This window comes from Ranitomeya variabilis, chromosome 1, assembly GCF_051348905.1.
Source record: "Ranitomeya variabilis isolate aRanVar5 chromosome 1, aRanVar5.hap1, whole genome shotgun sequence".
In the NCBI taxonomy this organism is placed as follows: Eukaryota; Metazoa; Chordata; class Amphibia; order Anura; family Dendrobatidae; genus Ranitomeya; species Ranitomeya variabilis.
The window spans coordinates 784,793,052-784,807,533 of record NC_135232.1 but is presented as its reverse complement, the minus strand read 5'-3'; the positions used below and the strand labels follow the sequence as shown (position 1 = coordinate 784,807,533).

The window sequence follows — 14,482 nt, the reverse complement described above, 5'->3', positions numbered from 1 at the left end:
CAGGTGCTAGAGGCCTGGGCGGCTGCTGAAGTATATACACTGCACAGTACCACTCCCCCTGTATATATACACTGCACAGTACCACTCCCCCTGTATATATACACACTGCACAGTACCACTCCCCTGTATATATACACTGCACAGTACCACTCCTCCTGTCCTGTATATATACACTGCACAGTACCACTCCTCCGTCCTGTATATATACACTGCACAGTACCACTCCTCCGTCCTGTATATATACACTGCACAGTACCGCTCCTCCTGTCCTGTATATATACACTGCACAGTACCACTCCTCCTGTATGTCTATATGTATGTTGTATGTACTGTATGTGTGTAATGCATGTTGTAAGTATGTTGTATGTACCGTATGTGTGTAATGTATGTTGTAAGTATGTTGTATGTCTATATGTATGTTGTAGGTACTGTATGTGTGTGCAGTTTATGTTGTAAGTATGTTGTATGTCTATATGTATGTACTGTATGTGTGTAATGTATGTACTGTATATGTGGGGTTTTTTTTACATTCAACACATTAGCCGGATGATGGGACTACTACTGTCCCATCATTGGCTAATGTGTCACTCACTGTCACTGTAGCAGCAGGCATAGCCCGATGGGACTTGTAGTCCCATCAGGCGATGTCTGCACACAGACACACACACACACCAATGACCCCCACCCAAAGCAGACCACCGCACAGCCCCGCACACCCCAGCACCGCCAGCAGATCCCAGCACCGGCCGCAGACCCACCCCTGCACGCAGATCGCAGCACCAGCCGCACATCCCAGCACAGCCAGCAGACCGCCCCCGCCCTGCCTGCAGATCCCAGTCCAGCCCCGCAGGCTGACTCCAGCACCCCCCACAGCCCAGTCACTCTTGATGAGTGACCGCTGTCTGTGGAGGCTGGGTCACGCCTGCTCATGACGTCACGTCAATTTCCAGAGTCTGGAAATTGACGTGACGTCGGCGGAAATTAGCGGCGGCTGCAGTCTGGGAGTCACGTGACCCGGACTCAACCGCCGGCATAGTGCCGCTCACAGGCTAAAACGCCAACATAAAGTATTTACAAAATTCATTAGGGGTCCCGGGGGGGATACATTGGGGGGTTAATTGAAAGTAGTGGACAACCCCTTTAAACTCGCATTGCAGTCAGTTAGCAATCGCACTGCATTCGGATTTAAATCGGATGCTAGGTGTGAAAATTGCATTGTACTCGTGTGACTCTCACCAGGGAGACTCGGACCGATTTTTCATATGTTTAGTGTGACTCCGGCCTATTTGTGAGCATACATAGCAATTCATAGGATTAGGCATACAACTGTAGTTAAACAATACAGGAATTACATAAAGTTATACTTGTCGATAACTAAAAAGGAATAAATGCCAAAAGCACATTGCAAATACACCCAAAATAGAGCACGCTGCTGATTACAACTACATTATAGCCAGAAAATCCCATGCAGAACAATGCACCAGGCACTTTCCGGGACCACCTAGCTCCAGGACAGACTCCGACCATGGAGAACAGCCAGCGCTCAGCACAAGGCCATGTTCAGACATCCCGGTACCACAAGTCCCAGGCTGGCCTCTGAGGCTGTGGGATTCAAGCAGTGACACTCAGATGATGCACATGTGAATGCAGACTTTACTGCTACAAAAAAATCCCTTGTACGCATTTAGTGACATCTGCTGACCATGCCATCATCACAGCCAAAGCCCCCGATTACCCTTAGGTGACCGCTGCAGCCAAACAAAATATCATCACTGCATGACAGATAAAGCCTGGCAGGCAGTTTACCAGGTCAGCATCATTTATTTTATCATTTTAATACATCTCATGCTTTCTGGTGACTTTTTACAAGTCTTGGCCAACCTTTGAACAGTTTTATTATTTAGTTTATATAACTTGTTGATGGTGTCGGAACATTAGATCATTGTACTCTGTGCAAACGGAAAACTAAGTGAGAACACATCTAATTATTCCGCCAACAGTATGGGAGTTTTACAACCAAACAATTTTGGAGCATTAAATGGGCTGTCCGGGACTAGTAACATATTGATGACTTGTCCATAGCATAGGTCGATGGCACCCATGTCAATCAGTGATCTGCTCTGGATGGAAGCAGTGAACATAGTGGAACACAGCAGATCCATAGGAGATAGCCTGCAATGTTCGGAGCTGCGATGTCCTACTGCATACATTGCTTATATCTATCTGCTGCCAGCACAGACATCAGCTGATCATTGGGGGTGCCAGAACCTCATCGCTCTCATATTAATGGCCTATCTTACAAATGGTAGCCCTTTCTGGCCACTGGAACGATGCAGTGCTAAGTAACTTTCCCGATTGCAAAAGTAATGTGGAACATTCCATGGTAACTTACGTTACATTCACAAGCCAAAAACTGGCCACAGACTGTTCTTTGAAGGCAGGCACAAAAAGGAGTGGATGTATATTGTACATTAAACTATTCTCAATAGATTTCAACAGTTTGATTTTTCAACAATAAAATTAAATACAAAATATAGTGTTAGTACTTGGTAACTTACGTTACACAAAAAGGAAAGGCAATTGTCCTTCATGAGTCTGCCAAATGTTCTGTTCTGGTAAACAGGGGAGAAGTACTATTTTTATTGTATTAAAACACCATAGTCCCAGCATCTTTAAAAAATGTATTTCAACCTCTCAAGTTAAAAGCAACAGTTTTTATTACAAGAAATATAGATAACTTACGTTACCGCACAGTATATGATACAGGAAAGATATATATCTTGGTACCGTGTTAGCCAGTGGATAGAAAAATATTTAGAATTGAGAGTCCTCAGTGGTCCATCAGGCATAGATGAAGGGACCTGTGTAGTCTCGAAAGCTTGCAATTTGTTACCATCTTTCCAGTTAGCCATTAAAAGGTATCAACCACTGAGGACTCTCAATTCTAAATATTTTACCGCACAGTATAGCAACTTACGTTACAATATGTTACTATCCATTGAACTTATTGTAAGGTAAGTTACCATTATCTTTGTAACAATATTGTGTTGTAACGTAAGCCACCATGGAATGACCCATGAGCAGTTCCATTAACGACCTATTAAACCAGTCATACGATTATTGTCCTATCACCAGGACGAGGTCAGGACCACCACCTAGAACCCCAACCAATCACAAGAACAGAGTTGTAAAACCAGGGGGGCCTAAAGGGGTTGACTTTTTTCTATAAATGTGTTGAGAACATGATTTTAGGCTGTGTTCACACAGTTTTTGAAGAGATCAAAGAGGTTTTGTAGCCATTTTTTTTCCTGGAAAATGCCCCACAAAGGTTTTTGAACAATTTTTTTTTTTTTTGCAGCCTCTTGATTGAATTAGTACCTGGTTTATCAAGATTTATTTTGGGATCTGCTTCACAGAAATGATATGCGCTTATATTTTTTTCCCGTCAAAACCTCTTTCAGAGAAAAAAATAAAGCTTACAAAAAAAAAAAGTAAATAATTATGTGAACAGCAAAGTGGATTTTTCATAAACATTTTACTTATGTTTTTTCAAGAGGTTTTGAAGCAGATTTTGGAGCGGATATCCACAAAAAAAAAAAAACCCTGAAAACCCTGAGTGTACACATACCCCTAAAGTGCCTGATGAGGTCACAGAGATCCCCAGGTAGGGCTTGAGGGGTTTGAAGCTGATGTGATCTGTGCCCTCCGTTTCTCACACAGAGCACTGATAAGGGTGGTCTCATAGGGTTTTACCATCATATCAGAGGCCTGTATATTACAGCACACAGGACGGTTCCAGATACCATCAGCCCCGCAGCATAGAAGGTGGAGCCGGGTGTCTGGCTCTGGCGAATTCTATTCTCCCTATTGAAATATGCTTGGCTGAGCTGACTCTGCATGTTTATGGTGGCGTTGGCAGAAATCGCTCTGGTGTATAGTCCGCTTCCCACCTTTAAGCTGGCGCTGCATCACAACTTTAAAGTTGGAAAGCCATGGATATCAGCTTGGAGGGATCAGACACCCGGCACCCCCATTGGCTCACAGGTGTCCGGCCTAGACCAATATGATAATGATCTATTGAAAGGATAGCTCATCAATATCATAGTGGAGAAACTCCCCTTTAAGATCACAATATTGCTCTAGCAGCACAACTAATTAGCTGCTTGCATTGAATCAAGCAAGTATGGATTTCAGCTCAATGTCAAGTTGCAATCTTACCACATTCACAACAATTGCAATATAGTAGCGTGACACTATGATCTTAAAGGGGTTGTCCACTACTTTTTCTAGAAAAAAAAAAAAGTCCAGTTTTGCCTAAAAAGGAACAAATCATACTCACCCACCTATCCTCATATCGCTGCTCGGTGTCTCCAGAAAAGGATCCTACTCCGGTCATATGGAGATTCATGGAAGGGGAAGCAAGAAGACCAGCAAGGTAGTAGGGGACTGTGGGATCTGTTAGGCTGGGTTCACATTGCGTTAATGCAGTCCGATAACGCTGCCATTAACCCCTATTATCGGGCGCATCGCCATCGCATGCCATAATTGGCATGCGCTAGCGATGTGCCATCATTCAGTGACGGAGCCTCGGACGCGGGCTGTCACCGATGAATCATCTGCGCTAGCGGTATAGCATAACACGATGGCGTGTATGCTATAGCGTTAACTCAGCCCATCAACGCTATGCGTTGAACGGGCTGCTTTAGGCTACGTTCACATTTGTGTTGTTGGGCGCAGCGTCGGCGACGCAACCAACAACGCATGTACACAAGGCAGCGTTTTACGACGCATGTGTTGTCATAAGATCCTACAGATCGGGACAATCGGCGCAGGGAAAACGCTACAAGTAGCGTCCCCTGCTCCCTGTCTTGTGCGTCTATATGACGCATGCGTCGTAAAACGCAGTACAACGCATACTGGCGCATGTCCATGCGCCCCCCATGTTAAAGATAGTGGCGCATGACGCATGCGTTGGTATGCGTCGACGACGCTGCGCCCAACAACGCAAATGTGAACGTAGCCTTAACGAAATGTGAACCTGGTCTTAAGTAGTGGACAGCTCTTACAGAATGTCGTGTGGCTAAAATGACCATGTAGCCTAGCCGAAAGAGCACATTACCTGGATGGGCAGCAATCAAATGCGCACAAGGAGAATATTTTGTCCAGGGTGGCTGTAAATGGCGGCAAGTACATGAGCACTCTCATACATGGTTGCTCGCAGCGTATGCCTGGTTCATATAAGGCACATATGTGCTGCAGGGAGCACTTCAGCCTGCCCGGGTACCATATCACCTGCACTGAGAACAGGGAATCCGTGCGGATAGGATCAGACATATGGGATATGGAGTGACTGCAGCCCATCGTAGCACTTTACAAAATATGAGACTCATGGATTATAAGCTTCGAACCAAAGACCCGCTAAACAGTAACGTGTCCAAGTAGCAGAAGGCATCCATGCACCCCCAGCCGGCGGCCAATGCACCCCCACCCAATGCACCCCAACTCATGGCCAATGCACCCCCACCCCGCGGCCAATGCACCCCAACCCCGCAGCCAATGCACCCCAACCCCGCAGCCAATGCACCCCAACCCCGCGGCCAATGCACCCCCACCCCGCGGCCAATGCACCCCCACCCCGAGGCCAATGCACCCCCACCTGCAGCCAATGCACCCCCACCCCGAGGCCAATGCACCCCCACCTGCAGCCAATGCACCCCCACCCCGAGGCCAATGCACCCCCACCCCGAGGCCAATGCACCCCCACCCCGCGGCCAATGCACCCCCACCCCGAGGCCAATGCACCCCCACCTGCAGCCAATGCACCCCCACCCCGAGGCCAATGCACCCCCACCCCGAGGCCAATGCACCCCCACCCCGCGGCCAATGCACCCCCACCCCGAGGCCAATGCACCCCCACCTGCAGCCAATGCACCCCCACCCCGAGGCCAATGCACCCCCACCTGCAGCCAATGCACCCCCACCTGCAGCCAATGCACCCCACCCATCTCACCTCTTGGAGCGCTGCAGCAATGCCCCTTTCGCCAGGTGGCCTTTGCAGCCATGGAACGCTGTCCAGTAACTGGGATCCGACATCCTTTACTACTGGGTGGGCCAATCTTGGTGGGCACTCAGGGCTGGCACTCCATTCTCCCCAGCGCAGAATTTCCCGGCACCTATTAGGTCCAGCCTCAGCCACACAGGGCACCCCGAGAGGGTGATGCCAGCCGGAGGGTGTGGGGATGCCCTGCCCATCAGATGGCACACAATGGGCCACTACTCAGCACCGCACAAGGCCACATGCCAACACTTGTGCCAGCGCCAGTCCCGCTACACCACGCTGAGGAGCAGCCCCGCTGCTGGGAGTCCCATTGTTTCCCTCCGCTCCTTACAAAAGGCTCTTATTAGTACAAGTAACCAATGCAGCCGCCATTCCGCTGCGGCCGTTTCTTGTGCACTGGAGGCTGTGCGGTCCGGTCCATGCGTAGCCGCCAAGCCCTCACCAAAGCCCCGCTGTAGTGGGAAGAAGCCCGCCGGTCAGCGTACAACGGCAGGAAGCTGGGACCGTGACGTCACGGGTGGGCGGCCTCTGTGACTAACACTGTCAGTGCCGGAGGCTCCGTATACAGAGCTGAGTGTACCGCTGTGGAGGCACAGGCGGATGTGGCCGGTCACAGTGTACACAACGCCATACATGCACACTGTGGGGAAAGAGTGTATGGGAAAGCACACCGTAGTGTCCGTGTACAGAGCACAGTGTGACCAGCGCCATACATGCACACTGTGGGGAAACAGTGTATGGGAAAGCACACCGTAGTGTCCATGTACAGAGCACAGTGTGACCAGCGCCATACATAGCAACTGTGGGGAAACACTGTATGGGAAAGCACACTGTAGTGTCCATGTACAGAGCACAGTGTGACCAGCGCCATACATGCACACTGTGGGGAAACAGTGTATGGGAAAGCACACCGTAGTGTCCATGTACAGAGCACAGTGTGACCAGCGCCATACATAGCAACTGTGGGGAAACACTGTATGGGAAAGCACACTGTAGTGTCCGTGTACAGAGCACAGTGTGACCAGCGCCATACATGCACACTGTGGGGAAACAGTGTATGGGAAAGCACACCGTAGTGTCCATGTACAGAGCACAGTGTGACCAGCGCCATACATAGCAACTGTGGGGAAACACTGTATGGGAAAGCACACTGTAGTGTCCGTGTACAGAGCACAGTGTGACCAGCGCCATACATGCACACTGTGGGGAAACAGTGTATGGGAAAGCACACCGTAGTGTCCATGTACAGAGCACAGTGTGACCAGCGCCATACATAGCAACTGTGGGGAAACACTGTATGGGAAAGCACACTGTAGTGTCCATGTACAGAGCACAGTGTCACCAGCGCCATACATAGCAACTGTGGGGAAACACTGTATGGGAAAGCACACCGTAGTGTCCATGTACAGAGCACAGTGTGACCAACGCCATACATAGCAACTGTGGGGAAACACTGTATGGGAAAGCACACTGTAGTGTCCATGTACAGAGCACAGTGTGACCAGCGCCATACATAGCAACTGTGGGGAAACACTGTATGGGAAAGCACACTGTAGTGTCCGTGTACAGAGCACAGTGTGACCAGCGCCATACATAGCAACTGTGGGGAAACAGTGTATGGGAAAGCACACTGTAGTGTCCATGTACAGAGCACAGTGTGACCAGCGCCATACATAGCAACTGTGGGGAAACAGTGTATGGGAAAGCACGCCGTAGTGTCCATGTACAGAGCACAGTGTGACCAGCGCCATACATAGCGACTGTGGGGAAACAGTGTATGGGAAAGCACACCGTAGTGTCCATGTACAGAGCACAGTGTGACCAGCGCCATACATGCACACTGTGGGGAAACAGTGTATGGGAAAGCACACCGTAGTGTCCGTGTAGAGAGCTCAGTGTGCTCAACGCCATACATAGCGACTGTGGGGAAACAGTGTGTGGGAAAGCACACCGTAGTGTCCATGTACAGAGCTCAGTGTGGCCAACCGAAAAGGATTATCCAACTCACGTTATCTGCCAACTTTGTAAAAAAAGACTCAGTAGAGGAAAAAATTATAATAATTTGACTACTACACGCATGAATCGGCACGTGCACGATCAACATGCGTTAGCTGTTAGGCAAAGCTAAGAGGTTGAACTTCACCATCTCCAATATGTTGGCCATGGAAATGCTGCCTTTCCACCTGGTGTATACAGACGCTTTCCAAAAGCTGATGGCTGTCGCAGTCCCCCAGTACCAGTTGCCCAGTTGCCATAACTGCTCTAAGAAAGATGTGCTTGCGCTACACCAGCATTTCACAGACAACATCACCCGTTCCTTTAAAAAAATCTATGTCTGCCAGGGTGCATTTCACCACTGACACCTGGACGAGCAAGCATAGCAGGGGTGTTTCATCTCGGTGACTGACACTGGGTGACTCTGGTGGCTAGGAGGACAAGAGGGGAAGGGTCTGCTCCACAAGTCTTTCATACCCCAAAGCTTGCAATGCTCTTGGGGATGGAGAACTACCCACCAGAGGATGTAGAACTAAAGTACTAGACAACAGGGGTTTGACAACTAAACTACTAAACACTTAGGGTTAGAGAGCTAGACCACTACACACCAGGAGATAGAGACGCAAATAGAGATGAGCAAATGTTTCAATGTTCGGATTACGATACTCGATTTTGTAATATTCACCGAACATGGCCGAACGTCATTGGAGTCAATGGGATGCAAAAACAAACGCATACACAACACCTTCAAACATTCCCAAACACATCATTGCCAAATTGCCAAAATATATCAAATTAGGGGCAGACACCAGGAAAGTGACCTCAATACGCCCACAGTACAAATTTTAGAATGGCATGGCAGCAATCAGTCATGCATGAGGTATCAGGGTCTGGGCTACAGGAAAGAAATATATCTTGGTACCGTGTTAGCCAGTAGATAGAAAAATATTTAGAATTGAGAGTCCTCAGTGGTTGATACCTTTTAATGGCTAACTGAAAAGATGGTAACAAATTGCAAGCTTTCGAGACTACATACGTCTCTTCATCAGGCAAAGACTAAAACAAATTCTGAAGAATCACATATTTATGCACAACATAGTATAGAGAAAAAAAAAAAAAGAGGGGAAAAAAAACCATGGATAAGCTAGGTGACATGAAGCAGAATTACCATGGGTGATATTTTCAGCTTTGAATTGAACTTCAAATTAAGACAAGATGGGTGAGGGATCGATGTAGGCCTGCTGTGCTGTGAGCCCTGATACCTCATTCAACAGCTCAACCTGATACTCAGCCACACTCAGGTGGCACAAATATAAGTGTCGTAGACTACTATTGTCAGAAAAAAGTAAAGATTGTAACACGGGTAGTTAACTCAAAGAAAGTGGAAGCCTACCAGTCTCTACTACAGGTCTACTGCTACAGGCAGCACACATGAAGGAGATCCAACCAGGAGTCTACACATTTCCGAAAATTAGTAGCAGACACCACCAAAGTGGCATCAATTTCACCACAGTAGAACTAGTATAGTGGGGAGCGACATCTCTTCCACTACAGCCAATCCAGCAGATGTAGACCCAACCAGGAGTGTATACATTTCCAAAAATTTGTGGCAGACACCAACAAAGTGGCATCAATTTCACGAGAGTAGAAACAGTATAATAGGGACCGACACATCTTCCACGACAGCCAACCCAGCAGATGGAGACCCAACCAGGACTGTTCACATTTCCACAAATTAGTGTTAACATCTGCAGCAACAACAGGCACAGAAGTCCCACTAAAGATATCACAGACTACAATTACGCCAGATCAATGCAGCACACTAAAAACTAAACAACGCCTAGTCTGTACAGTCTGCGATTGGGGTCCAAAAGTCCTTGAAGATCCATGACATGTTCATCTTGATAAAAGTTAGACGGCCTACACTTTCAGGGGACAGCCGGCTGCGCTTATTCGTCAGAACACCATCATCAGCGCTGAAGACACGTTTTGAGAGAACGCTGGCTGCTGGGCATGATAAAACCTCTAAAGCGTGAGAGACGAGCTCAGTCCACTCATCTATTTTTGAAGACCAAAATGTGAAAGGGTCCAAATGCTCTCTGGTGGTATTGATATTAAGCTCTAGATATTCCATTTTCCTGAAGCTTCCGGCAGCCTACGGCTTCAGGAAGATGGCCGCAAGGAAACCGACGATGCACTCGGCTCTGCTCGCCGTGGTATTGCCACATTTCTGCCGCCGGCATCCTGTTGAAGGGACCCTGCTCAGGTGCACTCTGCACCGCCCACCGCCATCGGTTCTGCTGCTACCCCACTCCCACAACCCCCCGCTAAGCCTGTGTTCGCACTATAAGACACCCCCCCCCCCCCCCCATTTTCCTCCCAAATTTTTTTGGGAAAAAGAGCATCTTATAGTCCAAAAAATGCTGCATATGCTTAAATGTGGACTGGTGGCTGGACCACAGAATTACCACAAACGATGTTGATTATGAAATGTGACCTGATGTCTGCACCACATATTAGCCCAAACCATTTTTACTATGAAATGTGGCCTGGTACCTGCACAACAGTATTAGTCCAAATGCTTTTGATTAGGATATGTGGCCTAGTGCCTACACAACAATATTATTCCAAACAATTTTGATTAGGAAATGTGGCCTAGTGCCTACAACACAGTATTAGCCTAAATGATTTTGATTAGGAAATGTGGCCTGGTTCCAGCACAACAATATTAGCCCAAATGATTTTTATTAGGAAATTTGGCCTTTTGCCTGCACATCGATATTAGCCCAAACGATTTTGATTAGGAAATGTGACCCGGAGCCTGCACAACAATATTAGCACAAATTATTTTGATTAGGAAATGTGACCTCCTGACTGCAACACAGTATTAGATGATTTTGATTAGGAAATGTGGCCTGGTTCCTGCAGAACAATATTAGCCCAAACAATTTTGATTTGGAAATGTAGCCTTTTGACTGCAACACATTATTAGCCTAAATGAGTTTGATTAGGAAATGAGGCATAGTGCCTGCACAACACTATTAGCACAAACTAGGTAGATGCTGGTCGATTTCACCCAGCATCTTATACTGTATATCTGAAGTAGCTGACAATAAACCACCTATCTAACTATCTGACAACTTGCAGCAACAGCAGGAGCAGCCTCTCCATGCTGTTACACTGACAAAGGCGCAAAAAGAACATGTCTGCTTTTTATATGGAGAGGGACATGTGACTTCGGCAGCCAATGACAGTAGCCCTTTTGTCTGGTCTTTATGGATGGTTTCTGCTCCCTGATTGGCTACCGGAATCTCCACACATTAAGATAACTAAAAAAAAACACACACAAAAAACAGTCCGCCGCTAATTTGACCTCTCCCTGGTTCCCACCCCCTTCCCGCATCAAACACGACCACCTCGCTCATCATACAGAACCAAAAAAAGCCTTACAAAAGTGTTAGTGGAAACTTGATCATTTACTGAACTGTGCTCAAATATTGCCAACTTTGTTGGAAAATGCTCGGGAATCTGAACACTAATACGAATGAGCTACGTTCGCACTGAATTCGAGATTGGCGACCATTTTCCAAACAAGTTCGCTCATCTCTAGTCGTGATAATATTGGCATCATTGTATTAACTTGGTTAAATATTAATGTTTCCACTTACCTTTTTAAATTCATTACTGTATCCTCATTGCCATCGTTTAGATCCCCCATCACCACATTTCCAGAGGATTCACAAAATTGAAAAAAAAAGTCGATCATTAAAACGGGGGTCTTGCGCAGTAGGGAGGGTCTCTACTGACCCCCCATTAAGACTAACGCCACACGCTGACTTTGGGCACAACATGAAGGGTCGCAATGTGACCCAAAAAGTATCACGACAAACAAATCGCAAAAAAATCCAACTGGTTCCACAATGTGACCCATTCACCTGCATTATGTTCCGATCTCTGGCACGTAGCCTGTGTTGCAGCCAATGTCACCATGTCTAAATGTCTATGGGCCTCGCATAACAGCTGAGCGATGTAAATGGTCCTGTAAATGACTACTATATGCTGCTGTAAAACAGTGGATTGTATACAGACAGCAGCCGGATGACAAATGAGGAAAGAACTTCATCCCACTTTTCAGGATGAGACTCATTATTTTTTCTATGCCTGTGTGAACCTGAGTCAGTTCCCCCTTCACACATCCGTTTTTCATGTCCGTGTGCGGTATGTTTTTTAAGGACCACAAATACAGACACGCGCACATCCATTGTATTCAATGGTGGTGCGAACATTTCAGGTTTTTCACATCGACCGCGTGTCCATGTGAAAAACCCGAGGACATCTCAGTTTTTAACCAGCACCACAGACGAAATGCGTGCCACACATGTGCATAAAAAATGGCTTCTCCTATACTTTACACGGATCTATCATTGGACGCCTCCCCCTGTTTGGTGCGGGCACCTTTTCCGGCATATGACAGCTAACAGCTGCAGGAGGAATCACGATCCTCCCGTGGCTGTTAACCCTTTAAAGATTCTGAAATGTGGCCTGGCATATGGCCCACACTATTAGCAGAAAGGATTTAGATTCTAAAATGTGGACTCGTGGCTGGAACACACTATTAGCACAAACGATTTAGATTCTGAAATGTGGCCTGGTGTATGGTCTACACTATTAGCAGAAAGGATTTAGATTCTGAAATGTGGACTCATGGCTGAAATCCACTATTAGCACAAACGATTTAGATTCTGAAATGTGGCCTGGTGTATGGTCTACACTAGAGTTGAGCGACTTTTACTTTGTTCGGATCGAGTCGGGTTTCGCGAAACCCGACTTTGTCAAAAGTCGGGTCTGGTGAAATCGGCTGATTATTGCGAAAAGTCGGGGGCCGACTGAAATACGAAACCCAATGCAAGTAAATGGGGAATCAAAGTCGGCAGTGAGTGGAGGACAGGAAAACACCTACAGTGCCCATTTTAATGCCAAAAACATCAATTCTTATTACTTAAGCTTGTCAATCTTAATTTACTTTATAATAATAGTTAGGCATTGAAAACTGGGGGTCATTTGGCTAAAGTTGTGGGGGGATAGGGCTGGCTCAAGATTTTCGTGGGCCCAGGAAACGCGGAATACGTCACGGCGGTGGAGCAGGGAGAGGTAAGTATTTCAACTTTGCAAGTGCTGTGATCCTGAGCAAACAGGGGGGGCCCACTCGTTGGCACTGGCACAGGGCCCCTCATAGTACGGCGGTGTGTTTGACGGCGGGTGGCGCCTCCCACTGGCAGAGACACTTTTGTGTACTATGAGGGGCCCTGTGCCAGTGACGTCGCCAACGAGTATGCCCCACCCACCTGATGAAGGAACCTGCACTTTCATCTGCACCTTCCTCTTTGTACCCGTGTAAGGTGGTATAGTATGCGGAAAGGGGAACCTGACTTTCAGCAGGGTCAGATTCTGGCTGTGTAGAGTGTAAGGGGAATGTAGTGGTCTGGGTCAATGTACCAGCAGACTCATCTAGCAGTGGCTGGGCAATGGGCAGGATGAGGAGGAAACACAGATATAGGCCCAAATAATAAAGTAGGCTAAATGCAGTTCAAAATTGGTAACAGGACTAAACAGGCGGCATTGCTTTGTTCAGTGGAGGAAAACTGCAATGAGTGGCAGACACAGTTAGTAGGCCCAAATAATAAAGTGGGCTAAATGTCTGCCAAAAAATTGTTCATAAATAAACAGGTGGCATAGCTAGGTACAGGGGTGGGCTCCTCTGCTGAGTAGCAGACAGTGGTAGTAGGTGCAAAGTATTAACTGGTCTAAATGGAGGCCAGGGCCCCTGTATATTTTAACTATCAGCTATCATTTCAACAAATTTGTATTGGCAGTGCCATTGAAGGATTTAACAGCACAGACTACACAGTGGTGGAGCAGGGAGAGGTAAGTATTGCAAATGGTAGAGCACTGTTTGAGCTGGGGGGAACACTCTCTCGTGGGCGGCCGTACTGGCACAGGGCCCCTCATATTACGACGGTGTGTCTGACGTTGGTTGTGCACCACCACCGTCAGAGACACTTCATTGTACTATGAGGGACCCTGTGCCAGTGCCGTCGCCCAAGAGTGGGCCCACCCACCTGTCCAGGCAAACGGCACTCGCACGGGTGCTTGCGCCAGGTGGTGACCACGGCCCTGTGGGGGGAGTCAGCCCATTTAGGGAAGTATAAAAATGGCCTATGGTGGACATTCAGCAGCTGCAAATGGAGGAATTGGAGAAGTCAGTAAGAGGAGGCCAAAAGCAGGACATTTTTCAGGCAAGCTACGTGTCAGCAGGGGAAGGTGGGGCCAAATAATTTGAAATCCATGATTGGTTCATTTTAATGAAGGTTAGATCATCAACATTTCGGGTAGCCAGACGTGTCCTTTTTTCGGTCAGTTTTGAACCAG

The 14,482-nt window shown here is 47.4% G+C and overlaps 1 protein-coding gene across 5 annotated transcripts in view; it reads right to left on the bottom strand.

The window, feature by feature from the left end:
* The window catches only part of MAST3 (microtubule associated serine/threonine kinase 3), a 191,967-nt gene that overhangs the window by 106,333 nt on the left and 71,152 nt on the right, over nt 1-14,482 (bottom strand). Inside the window, exon 1 of one of the 5 annotated variants that reach the window (XM_077272760.1) lies at nt 6,011-6,514. The exons of 3 other annotated variants lie outside the window; for them this stretch is intronic. In XM_077272760.1, the coding sequence (XP_077128875.1) occupies nt 6,011-6,093 (83 nt within the window). In that variant the 5' untranslated portion in view covers nt 6,094-6,514. Of the gene's footprint in view, nt 1-6,010; nt 6,515-14,482 lie in introns of those variants that run through there. One more of the 5 variants, XM_077272770.1, reaches the window with a different exon arrangement.